Source organism: Schistocerca piceifrons, chromosome 5 (assembly GCF_021461385.2).
Source record: "Schistocerca piceifrons isolate TAMUIC-IGC-003096 chromosome 5, iqSchPice1.1, whole genome shotgun sequence".
Lineage (NCBI taxonomy): Eukaryota > Metazoa > Arthropoda > Insecta > Orthoptera > Acrididae > Schistocerca > Schistocerca piceifrons.
In genome coordinates this window covers 256,182,956-256,206,624 of record NC_060142.1, presented here as the reverse complement: position 1 = coordinate 256,206,624, position 23,669 = coordinate 256,182,956, and the positions used below count along the sequence as shown (strand labels likewise).

Genomic DNA, 23,669 nt, shown 5'->3' with positions numbered 1-23,669 from the left:
CACCGATCGACCCAAGTTTTCCTTGCAAGAATCTTCCGTATGATCGGCACGGAAATCTTATTGGATTATAATGATGCATCTATGAACACCCAGATGTAAATTTTCTATGGCGTCTGTGACTCATTCTCCTCAAATGTTGGGATTTTTTAAATTTTTCACAGCCAGTTTCCTTCGCAACTGGCGTACAGATCCAGCTGGCGCTTTGATCGATCACCTCACTAACGGAATGTCGATCTGTTACTTTCTTTAGTACTGGACGTGTCTGTCGGCTGCCAAGCGACCAGGTGTATGTTCTCAGCAGCCCTGGCGTAGGAGGTGGAGATATTTTTGAATCATAAAATGTCCACTACAGCTATAAGAGATTTGATGCTACAGAATGTAAGGTAAAGACGATTACATATCGTCCTTGCGATGGGTTTGTCCTCACCTTTGACATGCTTGTTTGCGGGGTCACATACGTCGTCAGTAGCGCTCACCAGGCATTTCATTATGGACTGGACCAAGGTGTCATCCTGGATTATGGTGTCTATGTCCACGTTGTCGTAGGCTGTCTGGTACACGTCCTGCAGAGCAGAATACTCCTTTAGAATAAACAGGTATAAATCTAATTAGCGGCTTGTGTACACCACTCTGCGTCTAGCAACTAGTTATTACTGCATGAAGCACTGAGTATAGCGCACAGTATCCAAATACAGTCACAGAGTGGTATGCGGACCCAGGAAAGCCAATCGATTATTTTCAAATATCTTAAAAATATATGAACAAAAGGGAATGTCCTCATCGTTTAGTGAGCGTATACAGAATCTCTCGAAAAACTTAAGAAGCGCCTACATTTTAAATAAACGTTAAGTGAATGCGGAGATACGACTGGAAGGCAAAGAAGACCACTTAAGACTTAAGGTGAATTAAATTTTACATTGACATTTTATGTCGGGAAAAAGGAAGTTGTGGACAAGGACAGGGTGGTTCAAATTCAAGTGGCATGGACTAGTGGATACGATTGGACACAAACGTATGCAGATAACCACCTCCAGTAGGAGGAAAAGACCTACGCCTGACAGATAGATAGCGGAGGTGAGTCTGGTCGCGGCCCTAGCTGGCCATCTAAGTCACCTGATCCGTCAGTGTGCGATTACTTTGGATGAGGGGCGCTCAAGTTTAATATGTATCGCAACAGCCCTCATATCTACAAGAACTGCAGCAGAACATTTCCAGGAGACTGCAGGAATTTCTATCTGCCTTCTTCAAAATGATGACCAGGGCCAAAAAGTGCCAAGAGATGAATGGCGGTCTCTTTCAACATCTCCTTTATTCAGCTTAGCACTGTATTTACTTTCCTCTGATGTGTTTCTTCCTACCCTGGATCTTTGTTCTCCAGACCACTTTTAATTGTCCCACCCCGTATGATACTGACAGTTTGTCCTTCTGTAAGACACCAGGCCTAATAAAAGTATTTCCTATATTGAAATTTTATACATTTTGTTGGCTATGATCCAGCAACCGTACGTATTTGATTACAAGACGTATATACAGCCACTTCGGTTGCACAACATTTTGTCAATTGACCACGGTTTCGATTGCACTAAGGCAATCTTCATCGGAATAAAAAGTTACATGGAATACATGTAACCACATCATGGTTTTAAACGTCTCAGCATGTAACCTTTTATTCTGATGAAGACTATCCTAGTGCAATCGAAACCGTGATCAGCTGACAAAATTTTGTGCAACCGAAGTGGCTGTATGTATGTCTTGTAATTATTTCCTATATGCAGAGGTAAATGTTCGATATTTTGCAGTAGAAGACGTCAGAGCAACAGGTGAAGCTCGACAAGTATCGTTGGATGATTAATTTTTCCAACCACACTCTTACTGTCGCCGCCTCAACTAACAACGCTAAAAGACTGCATTTTTTGGTGACAAAACAACACCTCTTGCCACTGAAGGGTTATCGAACCGGTCAAAAGGTTTGCTATTTCGCTAGCAGAAGTGAAAAAGTTTCAACAGTGTTACACGAGGATTCTGAGATTTGCGTATAGACGCTAAAAAGAGAACATCACAAGGTAAGAGTGACATCAGGTCGCAGAGAGACAATGTTGTGACAGTTGTAATGGACAAGAATGATTAGAACAACACACAGTACCTACTTAGTGAATTCACACATATGGAACTCAGTTGAGATCCGACGTCAAGGAAGATGATAATGTAGCATCCATAATGGTATACCAGACCAACGACACTGGACGTCTGAAGTTGAATATGCAAAATTATCATCATCTTTCAAAGCCAATGCCGACGTCTTAAGAGTACGTAGCATACTGGCGACGCAAAAGTAAAAATATACCTAGGCATATGTGTCAAATGTTATCCACCGAGAGAGCATACAGCAGATCTACTGAAGAAGAAAAGCAGACATTTGCTCAGCTTTAAGATGGATGCTGGCATCTCAAGTTCTAATTAGATAGCAAATTACCTTCAAGAGAGAAGGTAGGACGTCTTGTTGGGTCTATAAAGCTGGAAATTTTGGACGTCAGCCATGAAATATTTGGTTATGCAGACAAAAGGCTTTTCTGCTACTCGTCATGTGTTTGTTGATTAATTTGCGGTCAATTTCGGAGTAACTACTGCTTCATATTCGAGCTCTTTAGCTCTGTTATCTTTGTGATACAACGCCGCAAGTATATCCTGTTAATTTACCCTTGCATTCTATACGCGGTAACTCATGCTTGGTTTGGAACGATTGATACAGAACCTCACTGTCTTGGTTTTCAGCATAAGGTAGCCGACAGCGTTTGCGTAGCACCCCCATTGCGGCATAACGTAAAAGTAATCGCCTAGGCAGCCAAAGAATGCGCTCTTGACAATGACTCAATGGGAACAATAAAACAGAACATCTATAAGTAGTGCTGTCACAGAATCTCATTTTTAACATTGCTCTGTATTAGGATATCAAGCCACGGTCGAAAAAAATCACGAAAATTTTAGTGAAGAAGTTGGACTTCCACCCAAGAATACCCGTACCTATGTAAAAGTTAGCAGATGTGCTTGTAAAGTTCACGGAGCCATAATGGTACAACAGGATGACATACGACTCTTCACAAAAGATTAGTGTCAGTATCCTCGCGAAAAATTCGTGATGAGGCTGTCATTGTTTCTTCAGGCTGAGACGTTCGATGTTTCTCGATAATGGAAGCCTATGTGACACAGGTCCACCAGTCCAGCTTTCAACAGAGCAAGACGTCGACGATTTGAGGCAAGACAAGTCGTCGACGATTTGAATCCTTGCGGTCCTGAGAACAACTTGATTTGTTTACACTGCCTGGAACACTGTTCCCTAGATGCTATGTACCACTCCTCTTATGTCGGCTGGTTCCTCAAATGCTAAATCATTTACCCGTAAACTGATCAGTCAGACCCTTAGAGACTTACTCCACAAGTAATTTTTACAGTCACGTCAGAAATGTCGCTGCAGATCTTTAGTATATTAATCATTGCTTTTAGCAAAATGTCTACGCTTGTTCACAGTTAATAATTATTGAGATAATCATTTCTCTCTGTTGTAATAATTTGCACAAGAAATAGTGTATTTTTTGCCAAAAAAGAGCAGACTACTAGTTAGGAATCAGCAGTCAAAATGCCTCTGACTACTAGCAGTTATGGACTGAAGAAATATATCTCGGCGATAGGTTCCGTGAATAATGATATCACAATTCTGTGTTACACAATAATCTAGTACTCAGTTTGACGATGCCTGGAATATTAGTTTCCAACTATGTTATGAAAGGTTCCAAATACAACCAGAAAATAAATCGTTCGGTCGTCATTTCAAGGAAATACCCCTGTACAGCATATTCACGTTGCTAGCAGACCACTTCTCTCCCGAGACTGTCAAACTGAATCACCATAGTTAGACGTTCAGCTACTTTCTTGCAGTGATAAATATTGCGAAGTGCTTAACGGCATAGCCAGAGTTCTGCAACAACGCATATTTCGTAGAATACGCATTAATTTCAGCTCCTCTTCGTCCATCATGCTTCGTTTTTGTTTGCGAAGTTGACACTTTTATGATCTGGTCTCATGGGACTGAACATATGAATTGAAAGCACACTATCAAACTCATCTCTGAGGTGGAGAGAGAAATTACCAATTTTAAACGTTTCGCTTGAAACTAAGTCAGATAGGCTGTTTACCGGAAACCACCAAATACTGACCTATACTTCATCCAGGCCAAATGAGAGCTATTTTAAACACGCTGATACATACAGGTAAAACTCTAACTGAGAAGGTCCACCTGGGATCCGAGATCAGATATCTGAAAAAGGCGTTGCAGGAAAGCGGCTACATAAAGTAAGCAATGTCTAGTGATAAACCTATCGCACTCCTTTCATTCGTCAGAGCTACGACAGTTAAAACTGGTTGTCCCTGGCAGACAATGCATTCAGTTCAGTTTTGGACCACGCAAGAAAATTAAAGAGACCCTTGGTCTCAGTGCTTCTGGACAAATTGTGAATGCCGTAGTAGTTTCATTGATCAGATCTTGCGAACGATTTCAGAACGGTGCCCAGAAATACGAAGCCACATTACATTTCCACAACTCTGCTGTTGTTGAGCACAGAATCATATACAAACACAGTTATGTTACGATTGATGAAACAAAAATTTCATCCCATGCAACTGACTACTGGAGTTCTGTCATCAAAGAAGCCGTTGCGATTACAACGTAGGATAACAACTTTAGCTGGGACAACAGTTACACCCTTAGTGGTGCAAGAATGGGTACTAAGTGCTGACGGTTACAAGAAATAAGCTGAGTTATCCGCCACCTAACGGAATCACCATTGTTGCTAGTGTCCTCCATCATAGACACCGACATTATCTTTGGTAGCATATAGAAGTTTTGTCACTTCATGACGTGTCGATATAGAACTCGACGAAGGGTGTTCAATAAGTAATGCAGCACATTTTTTCTCGGTCAATTTCGGTTGAAAAAAATGCAGAATTTGTTGTGGAACGTCATGGAAAATTCCCGCTTCAGCCTCTATAGTTTCGTGGAGTCCCGACAACTAGCAGCGCTATACGCAGCCTTCGAGATGGCGTCTGTAACGAAGGTGCGTTCCAAGCAGAGAGCTGGCATTCAGTTTCTTTCAGCAGAAAAACAGAGCATCTCAGGTATTCATAGGCGTTTGCAATGTCGACGGAGACCCGTTAGTGAACAAATGCACGGTGAATTGTCGGTCGAGACGTCTGTCATCGCAACAACGTCTCGCAAATATGTCCCATCTCTCGAGTTCCGGCCGACTGCGCACTGATGTTACTCCTGCAATATGTTCGTCGCCATAATTTTTATTTTGTCATCACTCGTATTACTGCTTTGATGCAGCGCCCCACAATTTCCTCTCCTCTGACGACCTCTTCATCTCACGTCCTCATTTATTTGCTGGACGTATTTTAGTCTCTGTCTTCCTTTAAGTTTTTACCTTCTACAGCTCCCTCTAGTACCATGGAAGCTATTCCCTGATGATTAACAGCTTTCCTACTATTCTGTCCCTTCTTCTTGTCAGCGTTTTCCACATATTCCTTTCCTCTCCGAATCTGCGCAGAACCTCCTCATTCCTTACTTAATCAACTTTCGTTTGTAGCACCGCATCTCAAATGCTTCGATTCTCTTATGTTCCAGTTTTACCAAAGTCCATGTTTCACGACCATATAACGCTGTGCTCCAAACGTACATTTCCAGAAATTTCTTACTCAAATAAAGGACTATGTTTGATACTACACTGTGTTCATCATATGAATAAACTTGATGTAAACGTTACACATGTATTCTTTCGCGTTTGTACAAATCCCATTTGATTTCACTTCACTTGGACAGAAGCCAAGCTGTGCCCAGTACAGCAAAGTACGATCATAAGGATACTTTTATGCTGTGTTATACGCACAAAGACTAAGCAATAAAGTTGGACAACAGCTTTACCGGCACGTTTAACTTCGAAGCACTGACCAGCCAGCTGGACTAACTATACTGCAATGAGTGTGCAGCTCCTGTTCAAATGCAGAAAGAGACGAGCGGAGAAACAATATAGCTTCGAACACAATTCAATTTTTAAGAGAATGAAATAATATTCGGCAAAACTCCAGCACTGCCACACAGCTCTTAGGTGAGCAGATGGAATGCCATAAAATGCTCTCTTTCTCATCTAACACAGTATTCTAATTACAAAAAAAGAGTGATGAAAATTCCTACCATAAACACACAGTAATTTTTCTGAGCGAGCTATGTGCTATGCAAAAGCATACTGTAAGGATTTCTGCGTATTGTTGAACACTGGAGCCACTGAAGGTATTAATTACCGTCAGTCGTCTGGTAATCTCTTAGCTCCTTCCTTATCCGAAACCTAGGAATACATTTAAGTTATGGAACTGCCATCATGTTCCTATGTCACTTATCACTCTGGTTCGTGTGATACTAGATCTGTGTTATAAAACAATAGACATAGCCCAAATAAAGATCAGTTAGATTTTCACTTTAGCCCTAAAAAATAAATTGTTTTGTTTTGTTAACTTAAGCAGCCTTTGTTAACCATCTCTCATAAAATATCGATAATTAAGAATTTATATGTGAAATGAAGACAGGAACTTCTCGTGCAATATGTACTTAGAAACAAGAAGACGGGCATTACTAACAAAAAATGACGATGAATTTTAAAGTTACGAGATGTAGGTATTTAAAGTTGAACGAAGAAAAAGATGACCAAAGCAAGACTTGAACCCGTGGTCTACGAAATCGCAATAGATTATCTACTTATCACGCTACAGATTCCACCGTACATCCAATGTGTACTTTTATTATAACTGTATTAAGTACAGTCCCTCGGAAAACTTCAAAGCCATGTTTTCTGCAAATTTAGGAAAATCTATTTCTCTGCACTTTTTAACAGCGTTCCACAGGCGTGATTCACTATGGAGCAGGAAGCAGCCTCAGCCATTTTCTACTGCACACTATCAGCGCGACAGTCGGAGCACAACAATACAGAGACTGTGACTGAACATGATTTTTGAAATAAAAACTACGTAGCTAAAGCGTGATTAAGAAATCGTTAATGGCTGTTAATACATTAGAATATCTTAAAGTTTCGTTTGACCTAACTTAGTAATAAAATATCTAATACATAAGTATGACCTACTTCCAAGAGCGCAACACCTGTATACGCGTGCTACGGCTTCTGACCAATCAACGCGTTTGTGTTTGTTTACATCAGGTTTATCTTATGATGAACATTGTATAGCAGATTTCTCTCGCCCATGAATGCCCTATTTGTCTGTGCTAGTCTGCTTTTTATGTTCTCTGTAGTACCACATCGGGAGAACTTAATATTTCATTGTACTCTCTGTCTTAAGACGCCTGTGTGGAAGTGGTTGAAGTGTCAATGCGATGGAAATGTTTTTTAATGTGTTAAAAGCTGGTAGTGGCCAAATGTTTACTTCGCATATGTTTTGAAATGCAATGCATAGTTTTTGTACCTCCAATCTGGACTGACTAAGAAAGCTATAAATTGTTTTATATATTGAAAACCATGACGGTAATATTGACACTCAAAGATATAGCAGCAGCGAGTGGCAGCAGCGATGCTAAAGAGAGACTGTTGTACACTGTATCTCTGGCTTTGTTAGCCGACTTAGATGTCATTTCTTATTTCTTTTTGTTTTGTTTTGTGTTGTCTTCCTAGCAGAAGAGAAGAGATGTATATATTGTTGTACGAAAGAGATAGTCCCCCATTGCAATCAAAATTGTGAATTTAATGTTGGGTCTCTATATAGAATAGGTGGAAGGATTAAAAATCATTGGAACTCATATTGTTGTATGAAAGAGATAGTCCGCCATTGCAATCAAAATTGTGAATTTAATGATGGTTCTCTATAAAGAAAAGGTGGAAGGATTAAAAATCATTGTACCTCATCAAGACCTCATCTTGATGAATAAACGGCTGGAAAAAGGTAATTCATTCTTTTGAAAACCTGGCACTTCATATTGGACATTATGTATGTTTAAGTTTTACCAGCGAGATTTACATCCTGTGGCGACAATAATTTCAAGAGCCTACATCGAATTTATAATAACACGTATCAAAACCAGCGACGAGCGAGGTTGTCGTCTTTTCTCAAAAGTAACATTCAGTAGCCCGGACGTGGATTTATTCTCACTACACGATTAAGGATCTGCTCCCTGTTTCTTTACGCTCCTGTTTCTTTGAGATTGTGCAGAGCCATCAATACTAAATCGCCGATCGCCGCAGCTGTGGAGTCCTGGGATCGACATCGCCGAGACACAGAAGAAGAATTCTTCTTTCAGCGGACCTCTATTGTTTGCGATGAAATAATAACTATAATAATCATAATAATATTTTCAGAGAATCTTCAAGATTTTTGTAAGGAAAAGTTCTGCAATTAACTTCACAAACATTCATTATATTCATGTTTTCTTTTCATTTTTTTTATCTGTACAGTCGCCCAGTACAGGATACATTCATTCCAAGAGAGAATTAGTACATTATTGCAGTTAACTTTGGGAGGCGATAGTATACATCCTTGTTCCGTCCATCATTGGTTATTTTGCTGCCTAGGTAGTAGAATTCCTTAATTTCATCTATTTCGTGATCACCATTCCTGATTTAAGTTTCTCGCTGTACTCGTTTCTGGCACTTCTCATCACTCTTTCTGCGATTTACTCTCAATCGATATGCAGCAGACCACGTAATTCTTCTTCACTTTCAGCCAGGATAGCAATGTCGTCAGCGAATCGCATCAGTAATATCCTTTTCACCTTGAATTTTGATTCCATTCCTGAACCTTTCTTTTATTTCCGTCATTCCTCCTTCGATGTACAAATTGAACAGTAGGGGCAAAAGACTACATCCCTGAATTACACCCTGTTTAATACGAGCACTTTGATCTTGGTCATCCAGTTTTGATGTTTCCCCCTTGGCTGTTGAACATTTGGTATATTACCCGTCTCTCTCTATGGCTTCCCCCTATTTTCTCAGAATTTGCACCGTTTGACATTGTCTAACGCTTTTTCCAGGTCGAAAAAACCTATGAATGTTTCTTCCATTATGAAACTCAACTTGAGAATTGCCTCTCTGCCCTTTTCTAAGGCCGATCTGATAGTCATCTAACACATTCTCAGTTTTCTTCTCCATTCTTCTGTATGTTATTCTTGTCAGCAGCTTGGATGAGTGAACCGTTAAGCTGACTGTGAGATAATTCTCGCTCTTGTCGGTCTTGGACTCATGACAACTGTGTGGATGACATTTTTGTGTGGATGATATTTTTCCGAAAGTCAGGAAATATCGCCACACTCATATTCTACACACCAATGTGAATAGTCGTTATGTTGCCACTCCCTCACAGATTTTAGAAATTCTGATGGCGTGTTGTCCATCCCTTCTGCCTTGTTTGACCATAAGTGTAGCCAAGCTATATTACGAGTAAATTCTGATTCTAATACTGAATCCTCTACTTCTTATAAATCGACTCCAGTTCCTTCTTCTATCACATCAGACAAATATTCCCCCTAATAGAGGCCTTAAACGTGCTGTTTCCACTTATCTGCTCTCTCCTCTGCATTTAACAGTGGAACTACCGTTGCAGTCTTAATGTTACCACCCTCGCGTTTAATTTCATTGAAGGCTGCTTTGACTTTATTATACGCTGTATCAGTCCTTCCGACAATCATTTCTTTTTCGATTTCTTTTCGTTTTTAATGCAGCAATTTTGTCTTAGTTCCCCTGCACGTCCTATTTATTTCAGTCCTTAGCGACTTGTATTTCTTTATTCCTGAATTTCCCTCAATATTTTTATAATTCCTTCTTTCATTGATTAACTGAAGTGTTGCTTCTGTTACCCATGTTTCTAGGCAGATACGTTCTTTGTACTTACGCTTTTCTTTACTCACAAAAGGAAAGGGAAGGGGAAACTGGCTAGGGTAATAGCAGGAAATTTAAGGGGGGGAGGCACTGCCATGAATGGTAAAATACCAGTGGTTACAGGTGTTGGAGCAGCACCTTTTTTAGGATAGGTAAGACAGAAAGATGTCAAGTTCTACGAGAGGTCAGGATTGAAACAAATCTTCAGTTTAGGAAAGAAATTAAATAGCACAATTCTAGCACATTGGATCACCAATCACAGCTGTCAATTATAAATTTTCACCAATCACCAGAAATTTTATCTCCACCAAGTTGTATCTCAGTCCTAGGTAATTGCATTGATGAATTAAAGTCACCCAACCAAGTTGACATAATCTGCCTCTCTGAACACCATGTGACCACTGGTATAGCAACTAGGCCTAAGCACAATGAGAAACTCAGACAGGAGAGTACTGCAAATGTTAGAATAAGGAAAGGTTCTCATAAAAGTATAATTAAAAATAATGTAAGTATATTTCATCAAAATATTGGGAGTTTAAAGAATAAAATAGATGAGCTTCTGGTTTGTTTAGAAGATTTAGAAGCTGAGGATGAAATAGATATACTGTGCCTGTCTGAGAATCACATTGTTACTGATATGGATAAGGTAAATGCAAGTGGATATAAGCTCTCTGCACATGTAATGAGAGAAAATAAGGAGAAAGGAGGAGTTGCGATATATGTCAAAAGTTATCATTGTGCAAAAAGTATAGAAACAAAAAAGTTTTGTGTAGAGAAACATATAGAAGCATGTGCCTGTGAGCTTAAATTAAATAAAGGGACATTTATAATTGTAATTGTATATGGGTCCCCATCAGGAAATTTTCATCTATTTCTGAAAAATTTGGACTCCTTGTTGTGCTATCTGTCAGACAGGGGGAAGCAAATTATTATTTGTGGGGACTTCAATGTAGATTCTCTGAAAGAGGGTAATAGGAAAAATGATCTTGAAGTATTACTCGGTTCTTTCAATTTGACACCCGTTATTGATTTTCCTACTCGGGTGGTAAAGGATAGCAGCTCACTGATAGATAACTTCTTTATAGACCAAGATAAGTTTAACCAGATAAATTCTCAGCCTGTTGAGAAAGGTCTTTCTGATCATGGCGCACAGCTAGTTACAATATATGACATAGCTCCATTCAGCAATACTATACAGTCCTCCAAAGTAGTACGTTCAGTCAACGATTTAACAATTGCAAATATCAGGGAAAGCCTACAGCAATTAGACTGGGATCAGGTGAACCTGAAGCCAATTTAAAATATAATTTATTTCACTACATTTTTGTAAATGCATTTGAAAACTGCTTCCCCAAGAAAATGGTTAAATATACTCGTAAGAAACCTTGTAACAAACCATGGCTTATTAAGGGTATAAAAATATCTTGTAACCGGAAATGGGAAATGTATCTGACAGCAAGAAAGAGTAGTGACCCAGAAACTATCAAACATTATAAAAACTACTGTGTTATATTAAGAAAAGTTATTAAAAAATCCAGAAGTATGTGTATCATGTCTGAAATAAGCAACTCCGATAATAAAATTAAAACAATTTGGAAAATTATTAAAAGAGAAACAGGTCAACCAAGAGCACAGGAAGACAGTATTACCATCAAATTGAATGAAAACTTTACAAACAAAAAGTCAGAAGTTGAAAATATTTTTAATAATCATTTTCTAAATGTTGTGGATATAATAGGATCCAGGTGTTCATCAGAAGATGCTAGGCTGTTAATGGAAGAGGCCATACCTATGCAATTTGATACAATTGAAATCTCACCCACTTCTCCCTCTGAAATTAGGAAAATAATAAACTTGCTTAAAAGCAAAAACTCACATGGAATTGATGGCATTTCCAGCAAAATACTAAAAGCTTGTTCTCAACAGATAAGTAAGATTCTCAGCCACCTGTGTAATAGCTCTCTGGAACAGGGCATTTTCCCTGATAGACTGAAATATGCTATTGTTATACCTTTGCATAAAAAGGGGGACAGATCTGATGTCAACAATTACTGTCCAATCTCCCTTCTAACAGCTTTATCCAAAATTTTTGAGAAAGTAATGTATTCAAGAGTAGCTTCACATATCTGTAACAATGAAGTACTAACAAAATGTCAGTTTGGTTTCCAGAAAGGTTGTTCAACAGAAAATGCCATATATGCTTTCACCAATCAAATTTTGAATGATCTGAATAACCGGACACCACCCATTGGGATTTATTGTGATCTCTCAAAGGCTTTTGATTGTGTAAATCATGAAATTCTGCTAGACAAGCTCAAGTATTGTGGCATGAGTGGGACAGTGCACAAATGGTTTAATTCGTGCCTAACTGGAAGAGTGCAGAAAGTTGAAATAAGTAGTTCTCATAATATGCTAAGATCAGCACATTCCTCAAACTGGGGAACTATCAAGAATGGGGTTCCACAAGGGTCAGTCTTGGGTCCTTTGTTGTTCTTAATATATATTAATGACTTGCCATTCTATATTCATGAAGAGGCAAAGTTAGTTCTCTTTGCTGATGATACAAGTATAGTAATCACACCTGACAAACAAGAATTAACTGATGAAATTGTCAATACTGTCTTTCAGAAAATTACTAAGTGGTTCCTTGTAAACGGACTCTCACTGAATTTTGATAAGACACAGTACATACAGTTCCGTACAGTGAATGGTATGACGCCATTAATAAATATAGTCCTTAATCAGAAGCATATAGCTAAGGTAGAATATTCCAAATTTTTAGGTGTGTCCATTGATGAGAGATTAAATTGGAAGAAACACATTGATGATCTGCTGAAACGTTTGAGTTCAGCTACTTATGCAATAAGGGTCATTGCAAATTTTGGTGATAAACATCTTAGTAAATTAGCTTACTACGCCTATTTTCACTCATTGCTTTCATATGGCATCATATTTTGGGGTAATTCATCACTGAGGAATAAAGTATTTATTGCACAAAAGTGTGTAATCAGAATAATAGCTGGAGTCCACCCAAGATCATCCTGCAGACATTTATTTAAGGATCTAGGGATATTCACAGTAGCTTCTCAGTATATATACTCTCTTATGAAATTTGTTATTAACAACCAAATCCAATTCAAAAGTAATAGCAGTGCGCATAACTACAATACTAGGAGAAAGGATGATCTTCACTATTCAAGATTAAATCTAACTTTTGCACAGAAAGGGGTGAATTATACTGGCACTTAAGTCTGTGGTCACTTCCCAAATAGTATCAAAAGTCTGACAGATAACCAACAAGTATTTAAGAAGAAATTAAAAGAATTTCTGAACGACAACTCCTTCTACTCCATAGAGGAATTTTTAGATATAAATTTAAAAAAAACAAAAAAATATTTAAAAAATAAAAAATAAAAAAAATAAAAATAAAAAAACACAAAAAATGAAAAAGTTGTTATAGTAACTTAAGTATGTTGTTAAATTAACTTAATTATGTCATGTATTGGAAAATTTGACTCGTTCCACATCATTACAAAATATCATATTCATGATCCATGTAACTAGTATGAATCTAATCTAATCTAATCTACAACGTATCTGACTGCTATTTTTAGAGATGTCCATCCCTCTTCAGTATACTGCCTACTGAGCTATTTCGTGTAATAGTGTCTACAGTCGTGTAATAGTGTGAAGCGTATATCTTCATACCTCAGTACTTAGTTTCTCACTTCTTTGCCTACTGAGTCTCACTGACTAGTCTCTTTAACTTCAACCTACTCTTCATCACTGGTTTATTGTGATTTGCAGTATATCTCCTCCTGTGTACGCCTTACAATCAAGTATCTGATTTCGGAATATCTGTCTGACTGTGATGCAATCTAACTGAAATCTTCCCTACCTCCTGGTCTTTTCTAATTACACTTCCTCCTCTTGTGATTCTCGAACAGAATATTTATATTACCAGCTGAAATTGAATGCAGAACTCAATTAGTCTTTCTCCTGTCTCGTTCCTAGTACCAAACGCATATCCCTCCGTAACTCTTTCTTCTACTCTTTCGCGTACAAGCACATCCCAGGCCACTAAAGTCAATAGGCATTTGTCTCCCTTTATGCTCCGCATTATCTGTTCAATATTCTCATATACTTCCTCTGTCTCTTCATCTCCGGTTTGCGATGTTGCCATGTATATAAGAACTGTCCTTGTCCGTGATGGTTTGCTGTCAATCTGGTGGGAAGAACCCTATCATTGAACTGTTCACAGTAACGCACTCTCTGCCCTGTCTTCCTGTTCAGGACGACCCATACTCCCGTCATGTCATTTTCTGCTGCTGCTAATATTACGACCAGATATCTATTTCTACTTACCATTACACTTCACTGAGCCCCTCTATATCTACAATGATAATTTTCAGATTTTCTAAGTTTCCTTCCACGTTCAAGCTTCTGACATTTGACGCTCTGACTCGTAGAATATTATTCTTTCGTCGGGTATTTACCCTTTTTCCCATGGTCAGCTCCCCCTTGGCAGTCGCATCTCTGAGATCCGAATGAGGGACAATTCCGCAGTATTTTACCAATGGAGAGATCATCATGACACTTTTTCAATTATAGCCACATGTCCCGTAGATACACATTATGTGTCTTTAATGCAGTGGTTTCCATTGCCTTGTTCTTCCTCAGGGCGTTGATTATCAGGGAGGTAATGACAGTGTCACGTAAAGTGCCCTCCGCCACACAACGTTGGGTGGCTTGCGGAGTATAAATGTAGATGTAGATGTAGATGTAATGTGGTGTATTGGAATGTCCAATAAACCCATCCTGCTCTCACAAAAAAAAAAAAAAAGTATTGCGTTACTTTTGGAATCCCCTCGTAAATAATGTACCGCACGGCTGACAAATAACTCCTGATGATGAAGACAAGGAAAGTCGATGAAACCTGGCGTATTCATAAAAAACAGAGGTGGCATGAAATCCGTGAAACATTTATTCATGAAATACCACTGTATTCATATGAAGTTAATGGGAGAAACCACGAATAACCAGTATTTAATTTGTCAGAGGGGAAACTTAGTCCAACCATCGGCAATTACACAAGGTTTTCCTTTTGTCGACTCATCCTTACTACTGGACGGTTTACGAGGACATACAACATCGAAATGACAAATTTTTCAGTGACGAAAAATGTAGGTAACTTGGGGGTAGCCAAACAGACAGTGTTCGTCGCAACACTCTCTTTAGGCAAGTGACACCATTTTCGTATTATTACTAATCTATAAAACAACCTAAATAAATTTTCACTTGTTACTATTATCTTTTGATATCGAGGATCAGAAAATGTTTTCAGCTAGTAGCTAAAACAGTTTATCGAACCGTCAGTAAGTTTTTTCTGAGACCACTGCCCAAGGGAAGTTCCATTGTTAAAGAATACGTTTGTTCAAATGATGAGTCGCGATAAAGACTCATAACGTGGCGCACCAAAGAGACACACGAAATTTGTTGTTTATTCATCTGTTGATGAAAGTACTAAAAATTCTGCAGAAGTAGTAGTAATTCTGGTAGACTTCATCAAGTACGAGTTAAAATAATACGTGTGAATCAAGCAAACGAATTACAATAATTAAACCTATAGGTTCAGTAGTTATGTATGTGGCATAAGGAGAATAAATGTACTGTCTTATCCATAGATGAAGTAATTGTAAGTAATACTGTTACAACCGTGAAAACTACATGTCATATCTTGTTCAGAAGCTATAAGAATTGTAACTGTTTGATTCAAGCCCACCCCAAACTGTTGTTACGTCTCTAGCGACCAGTAACTGCTGCCGCCTGCCAGAAGAACTCTGTGACGTATTATCTTAAGGTACCTGGGTGGATTAGTCAGTGGGTACGCGTTAAAACACTTTAATTATCCTTGCACTTGTGACTTAGAACTTTGGTTCAGTTAGTGGCCGACAGCTAAATTTGCGGCGGTCTAACAGCACTTTTTCTTGTGTACAAAATACGACATTGTGTCGACCAAAACTTTGAAATTCTTTAGACCATCACAAGATAGTAATAGAAAATGAGCGACTTCGGTTACAACTACCGTTCTCAGATTTCATTGCCACACTATCAATTTGTATGTAGGCTTGTCGAACCCTTTTCGCATTTTCCTTTCGACAACGAGGGCGCTTAGAAGATCCAAGTCTTCACTCATGTGCGGTGGAGGTAATTATATTTCACAATTCGCGCCCTGAATCGGTGACTATATTATTTTTCTCTGCCTCGTGATGACTGGATGTTGTGTGTTGTCCTTAGGTTAGTTAGGTTTAAGTAGTTCTAAGTTCTAGGGGACTGATGACCATGGATGTTAGGTCCCATAGTGCTCAGAACCATTTGAACTATATTATTTTTAGATGTGATACGCCAAATGGACAGTCAACAAACATCGTGTAAGCTTTTAAAAATTTTCATTTCATATTGTAATAACCTATAACCTAGCTCGAATGATGGATTTCCTCCGGAATGTTGGAGAGAATAAACTGTGTTCTTCAACTGGAACGCCTTCTGGCTTCATAAACGAAGAACAACGTCGAGGTATCAGGATTTTTTTATATTATGTATCATTGTTTCCTTTTCTCGAAACCATCTCTATTTGGTTCTGAGGATATCAGGGGACAATCATTCCGGAGAGAAAGAGGACATTTCCGGCACTGTCCTGACTACTAACTCAATTATTGGTGTACTTTTGCACATAAAAATATATTGCGTTACTGATTCGAATTCTGGGCAAGGAACTCTCACAACATTGCTGAACCCAGATGGTATGAAAACATTTTGTACTAGAAAGTGTTACTGAAAGTCAGCAGAGAAACGGTCCGTTTTAGAATATTTATAGGAAATTTAAATTGAAATTCCAGTTGTTTCTGAAACCCTTACTCATGTGTGATATCGCTTATGATAAGACTTACATATTGTATCTTTTAGCCAGAGCACAGCGCACTTCAGTTTCTCTACTGAAACTGACATCTCTGTAGTGTCCAATAAAGAAAAGTGGTTAAAGTGGTTAAAGGACGAATGCTTTTTAGGTAAACGAAGAAATGAAGAAGAAGAAGAAGAAGAAGGAAATCAATAAACAGAACTGACGCAACCAGTTCAAGTTGTTTGCGCCATCCACATGTAGCATTTGACATAACGGTCACTTCAAATCTGATTCTTGTTGCATTAAAATAACATTTGGAGACATAGATTAACAAAGAAGCCAATAACTGCTCTCTTCTTTAACAAAACTCTCAACTTACTTGTAGGTTAATTTAGAAGATTATGTAGTTTCTACCACGAATGATGATGGTACTATAATTACTACTCGTAAATGCGAATCTCTTTGGCTAGTAAAGGCTTTGTGCGATTATTCTTACGTAACCCGCAGTCAACACGCGAGAATAAAACTAAAGGCAAAATAAATAACAAGAGCGTTTTCAAATTTTAGTATTATCAAAGCACTATAACTTTCTGGGTATCATAGAAACGAAATCCATATCTCTGGTAGCAACTTACCTGTGCCGACGCAGATGCTATGACGGCAACGAGGAAGCTGAGGAACACCAGAAAGGGTACTGCAGACGACATGTCGGACGTGTGGTGGCGCAAAGAGGCCGCGTTCTGTCTTTATATTGGTCGCGGTCACTAGAACCTTTGTTGATGGAGTCTGTGCGTCACACTCTTCGTGACACTGGGCAATTTTCATACGTTTCTGCCTCTCGGTGCACGAGGTGTGTCATTTAGAAACAGACTCTCCCTTCGGCATAGTGTTTTTCTCACGGTACACGCGAGTCACTTAACAAACTGATGTTAATAGTTTCGGCCCTGAATGTCGTTTGTAAGAAAAAAAGTCTTTCTAGAGACATTCTGCCGAGTCAGTTTGCTAACGCTAATACGAAACGAGCGGAAGAGTGGTTCACTTACGCTCAGTCTTGCATTCCGTGTGTATTATGAATATAGGGATACCTACACACCAACCAGTTTCTTCAGACTACATCGTTGTTCCCCTTCTTCCTGGAGTTGGTTTCCGATACATTAGTTCATTCGTTTTGAAAGTAAAGAATAAGAAAGGATAGGGTGTGACGTCCTTTGGAAGACCGTGTTCTGACGGCAGATGAACTTCAATATCTGGGCTGTGGTCTTTCCAAAGGTATCATCCCGGAATTTTGGCTGTACGTATTTTCGGAAAAATGGCATAAAATCTATATATGGCTGGCTAGATGGAGATTTGAATCTCAAATACCGGTTTCGAGGTACCATCCTATGTTGCAACACTACCAGAAGATCGCGATGACTAAGTGACCAAAGGAATAGAAATTGATATCGATACCAATACCTAAAATGATGTTGATACTTGGATTATCTCCCAACATATGTGTTGCAGGGACAGTTTCTGAAGATTTTTTTGTATATACAAGAGTGAATCAATAAATAAGTCACAAATGCCAGAATATCGCAGAATTTCGCACCTCAACGAAACTAGAAAGTGGCAGTACATAACAAATTACGTGGAATGTAGTGATTAAGCAATATTCCACGGCCACTGGTTAATGATCTGCAATCTAACATGGTAGGTGTTCTATGAATTTGTGCCCGACTACAACAACGCGACTTCTGTGACCCGAGGGACTGTCCGCATGATCGCCCTTAGCGAAATTCGTTCCGTATACGATTAGAAATTTTATAGAAATTTGTTTTCAGTTGGATGCAGGAATTCCGCAAAGGACAAGGAAAACTATCGAAGAAGGAGCGTCCTGGCCGCACTGGTTATCCAGTGATTTCACTTTGTTACACCGTCAAAGGGTACTTCGCTACCCCCAGGACACATCGGTCTTGCCGACTGTAGCTGTTCAAGGAACCGAATAAAGCTGTCTGATCCCGATAGGTCATTCGTTAGATACGAAAACTGTCACAAGAATTTTATACTGCAGTATTTAGCGCCTTGTTGAACGATGGGATAAGTATTTAAATTTAGCAGCGGAGTAAACGCAAGCACCCGTGGTGCCGGCCACTGTGGCCGAGCGGTTCTAGGAGCTTCAGTCTGGAACCGCACGACCACTACGGTTACAGGTTCGAATCCTGCCTCGCGCATGGATGTGTGTAATGTCCTTATGTTAGTTAGGTTTAAGTAGTTCTAAGTTCTAGGGGACTGATGACCTCAGATGTTAAGTCCCATAGTGCACAGAACCATTTGAACCATTTGAGCACCGGTGGTCTAGAGGTAGCGTCATTCATAAACGTCTCGATCCCAGGCTCGAAACCTGCCACCGCTTAAATACTAATTAATAATCAGAATTGGTGGCAGAAGACTTCCGGCATAAGAGGTCACCCTCATTCAGCCAGCGGCCCCGTCAAAAGAGGGTGGAAGCGCGGACAGGGGTTCAGGTCACTCTCTTGTCCATAGGGTGGAAATCTGCCCCTAAAGGCGGCAGAATCAGCAACGATCAAATGCATGAGGATGCAGAAGGCAATGGAAACTACTGCATTAAAGATACATAACGCGTATCCACAGGACATTTGGCCTGTAATTGAAGAAGTGTCATGATGATCTGTCCATTGGCAAAAGACTCTGAAATAGACCCCATTCGGATCTCCGGCAGGGCACTGCCAAGAGGTAGGTGACCGTGAGAAAAAATATGAATAGCAAAGAAAGAAACTTGAAGCTGGTAGGGAAGTTGGAAAATCTGAAAAGGGGAATTCAAATGATCGATCTATATATAGTAGAGGTCAGTGAAGTAAAATGGAAAAAAGAAAGAGATTTCTGGTCGGATAAGTATAGGCTAATATCAACAGCAGCAGAAAATGGTATAACGGGAGAAGGATTTTTTCTCAACAGGTAGGAAGGGCAGAGACTGTGTTACTGTGAAAATGCAGTGATAGAGATGTTCTTATCTGAATCTACAGCAAACCAACTCCAAAAACGATAGTTAAGGTATACATGCCAACGTCACAAGCTGGAGATGAAGAGATAGAGTATATGAGGATATTGAAACATAATACAGTACGGAAAGGGAGATGAAAATCTAATAGTAATGGGGGAATGGAATGAGGTTGTAGGGGAAGTAGTAGAAGAAGAGGTTACAGGGGAATATAGGCTTGGGACAAGGAATGAGAGAGTTCCGTAAAAAATTTCAGTTCATAAGAGATATAACTCTGTTCAAGAATCACAAGAAGAAGAGGTATACGAGGAAAAGGCCGTGCGATACAGGAAGATTTCAGTTAGATTACTTCATGATCAGACAGAGATTCCGAAATCAGATGCTGGGTTGTAAGGCGTACCCAGGAGCAGATATAGACTCATATCGCAATGTAGTGGTGATGAAGAGCAGGCTGAATTTGAAGAGATTAGTCAGGAAGGATCAATACGCAAAGAAGTAGGTTGTGGAAGTATTAAAGAATGACGAGATACACTTCAAGTTCTCTAAGAATAGCCTAGTACGCAGTATGGTTGGAATGGATATCTCTAAAAAGGCACTAACAGAAGTTGGAAAGAAAAACACAGTCACAAAGAAGGTAACTGCAAAGAAGCCTTAGGTAAAAGAAGAAGTACTTGAGTTGATCGATGACAGAAGAAAGTACAAAAATGTTCCGGGAAATTCATGAATATAGAAATAAAAGTCACTGAGGAATGAAATAAATAGGAAGTGCAGTGAAGCTAGGACGAAATGGCTGCATGAAAAATGTGAAGAAGCTGAAAAAGACATTATTGTCGGAAGGACTGACTCGGCATACGGGAATGTGAAAATAGCCTTCGGTGAGATAAGTGTTGTAAGGGTAAGAGTGCAACGGGAATTCCGCTGTTAAGTACAGAGGAGAGAGTGGATAGGTGTAAAGAGTACATTGAAGGCCTCTGTATGGGGGAAGATTTAACTGATGTTATAGAAGAAGAAACAGGAGTCGAATTAGAACAGATGGGGGATCCAGTATTACTCGTAGAAGCAGAATTTGAAAGAGCTTTGGAGGACTTAGGATCAAAAAAGGCAGAAGGGATCGATAACATTCCATCATAATTTCTAAAATCATTAGGGGAAGTAGCAACAAAACGACTATTCATTTTGGTGTGTATAATGTATGAGTCTGGTAAGATACCGTCAGACTTCCGGAAATTCCTCACAATCCCGAAGACAGTAAGATGAGAGGTTGGCACAGGAGAGGAATTCGTGGCGGCCTGAATCAAATCACTCAGAAGACTGACGGCTCAAAAAACCGAAAGTTGAGAAGGAAAGCAAAATTCAGGCTTGTACAAGAGGCTCTGATGTGACTTACAAGTGGACCCTCCATACTATAAATCACGGGTTTTGATGTTGAGGCACTTACCCTTAGTACCTGGCTGGTTTTTTAGGGAAGGGCCTTGGTTTTTGAAAAAAATCTATTTTGGAGTTCATTGCACGCATTGTACATCCGAAACATTACATATATTCCAAGCAAGTCAGCGTAGCGCAGCGGAAAAGGTCCATGGTCACTGCGCTGCAGGTACCGTGTTCGAATCCTGCTCGTGCACATTTTTATTCAAAATCGACCAAATTTTTCAATTTTATTTCAAAGAATATCAGCAAACGGTGTAAGGTGTGTGAATTTATGAAGATATATTCAGTTATTAATAGCTCTCCATGCTACTTTATCCTGTGAATGATTTTTCATCTCCCATTACCCAGAATAGCGATTGTTGTACCAAAAATAGTCATCTGAAAGATATACAGTGTGAGTCACTAACTATTGCCACCTAGAATAACTCCGAAATTATGATAGGAGCTGAAAAGTTTGTGGGACAAATGTTGGATGGGACAACGGAGCCAGTAATATGACATTGGTTTTTTGTTGCTAGATTGGGTCGCGTCGGAGATATGAAGGCCAACTTTGTTTCTTTAAATGGGATACTATAGTTTGGTACTTGTTTTCTGATAGCGGCTATCGAGACGAATGCAATGATGTGTCGGGAAGTCGTTTCTGAAATTATTTGTATGGAGTGTACCCTTGTAGGGAAGTGAAAGGTGGACGATAAATAGTTTAGACAAGAAGAGAATAGAAGCTTTCGAAAGGTGGTGATACAGAAGAATGCTGACGATTAGGTGGGTAGATCACATAACTAATGAGGAGGTACTGAATAGAATTGGAGAGAAGAGGAGTTGACTAGACGAAGGGATCGGTTGGTAGGGACATGTTCTTAGGCATCAAGGGATCACCAATTTAGTGTTGGAGGGAAGCGTGGATGCTAAAAATCGTAGAGGGAGATCAAGAGATGAATACACTAAACAGATTCAGAAGGATGTAGGTTGCAGTAGGTACTGCGAGATGAAAAATCTTGCACAGGATAGAGTAGCATGTAGAGCTGCATCAAACCAGTCTCTGGATTGAAGACCACAACAACATGCTGTTTGCACTATACTTTAAGATTATTCACAATCTCAGCGGAATTTATTACCTCTGAGTGGGTTCTTATTATCGCAATAACTGTCCATCAAGATTTATGTCTGTTTAAAAATTCAATTTAAAACTGCTGCTATTATTTTTTACTAAGATGGTGGCTAACATAAGGCAATCACTCATCGAATCTGGTTCAGGCATTGTTTTACTATTAACAAAAAATATATATTACATCTTTTCTGTGCCTTTACTATATGCATTAACATTTAAAAGTATTTCTCAATGTTAATCAGTTATTATTTATTCAGCATTGTACAAATAACCCGAGCTATAGATCAATGGCTCTAATGGCTGCGCTCCATTGTAGCTGAAGAGAAAACTTAACATTTATATAAAACGAAAATCATATTAAAATAAAAATTCAAACACACGTATTGATATCAATGACACAGAAACTCTATTTCTGAAATATTACTGAATAACATAACACAGTTTTTATAGACCTCAGTGTTACATGACATCAGTCACATCCTATCAGTACAAGAGTTCGAACAAGAAGAAGGAATTATTTTACAAGAAACATAATAACAAAAGATGGAGACTTTTATTATCTTTTCCCATAGGTACTGTCTGAGATACAAGTTTTTAAAGAATATTAAATATGTTACTGACAATGCTTATTTATTATATTAGTAACGATGAAGTCCTTTTTTATGAATATCACGAGAATGTTCATTCAGATTCCACACATAATGATGTTATAAATATTTTGTCTGAATAAAATATATGCGAGGATATTCCATCGCTCATTGCGCTGACCAAGGAGCATTATATATATATAACATTATATATATATATATATATATATATATATATATATATATATATATATATATATAACATTGCCGCATTGCCGGCCGGTGTGGCCGTGCGGTTCTAAGCGCGTCAGTTTGGAACCGTGTAACCGCTACGGTCGCAGGTTCGAATCCTGCCTCGGGCATGGATGTGTGTCATGTCCTTAGGTTAGTTAGGTTTAAGTAGTTCTAAGTTCTAGGGGACTGATGACCTCAGTAGTTAAGTCCCATAGTGCTCAGAGCTATTTTTTTTCACCTAACATTACCGCTGGATATATTTCGCAAACCACACCAAATACTGACGAATCGATTCCACAGACCGAACGTGAGGAAAGGGGCTAGTGTAATTGGTTAATACAAACCATAAAAAAATGCACGGAATTATGTTTTTTAACACAAACCTACGTTTTTTAAATGGAACCCCGTTAGTTTTGTTAGCACATCTGAACATATAAAAAAATACGTAATCATTGCCGTTTGTTGCATTGTAAAATGTTAATTACATCCG

The 23,669-nt window shown here is 38.9% G+C and overlaps 1 protein-coding gene across 1 annotated transcript in view; it reads right to left on the bottom strand.

Moving 5' to 3' along the window:
• The window catches only part of LOC124798464 (ejaculatory bulb-specific protein 3-like), a 34,270-nt gene extending 16,681 nt beyond the window's left edge, over positions 1–17,589 (bottom strand). The window contains exons 1-2 of the mRNA XM_047261892.1: positions 17,460–17,589; positions 428–563 (exon numbers count right to left, since the gene is read on the bottom strand). Coding sequence (XP_047117848.1) covers positions 428–563; positions 17,460–17,531 — 208 coding nt within the window. The 5' untranslated portion in view covers positions 17,532–17,589. The remainder of the gene's footprint in view (positions 1–427; positions 564–17,459) is intronic.
• Positions 17,590–23,669: the final 6,080 nt, after the last annotated feature.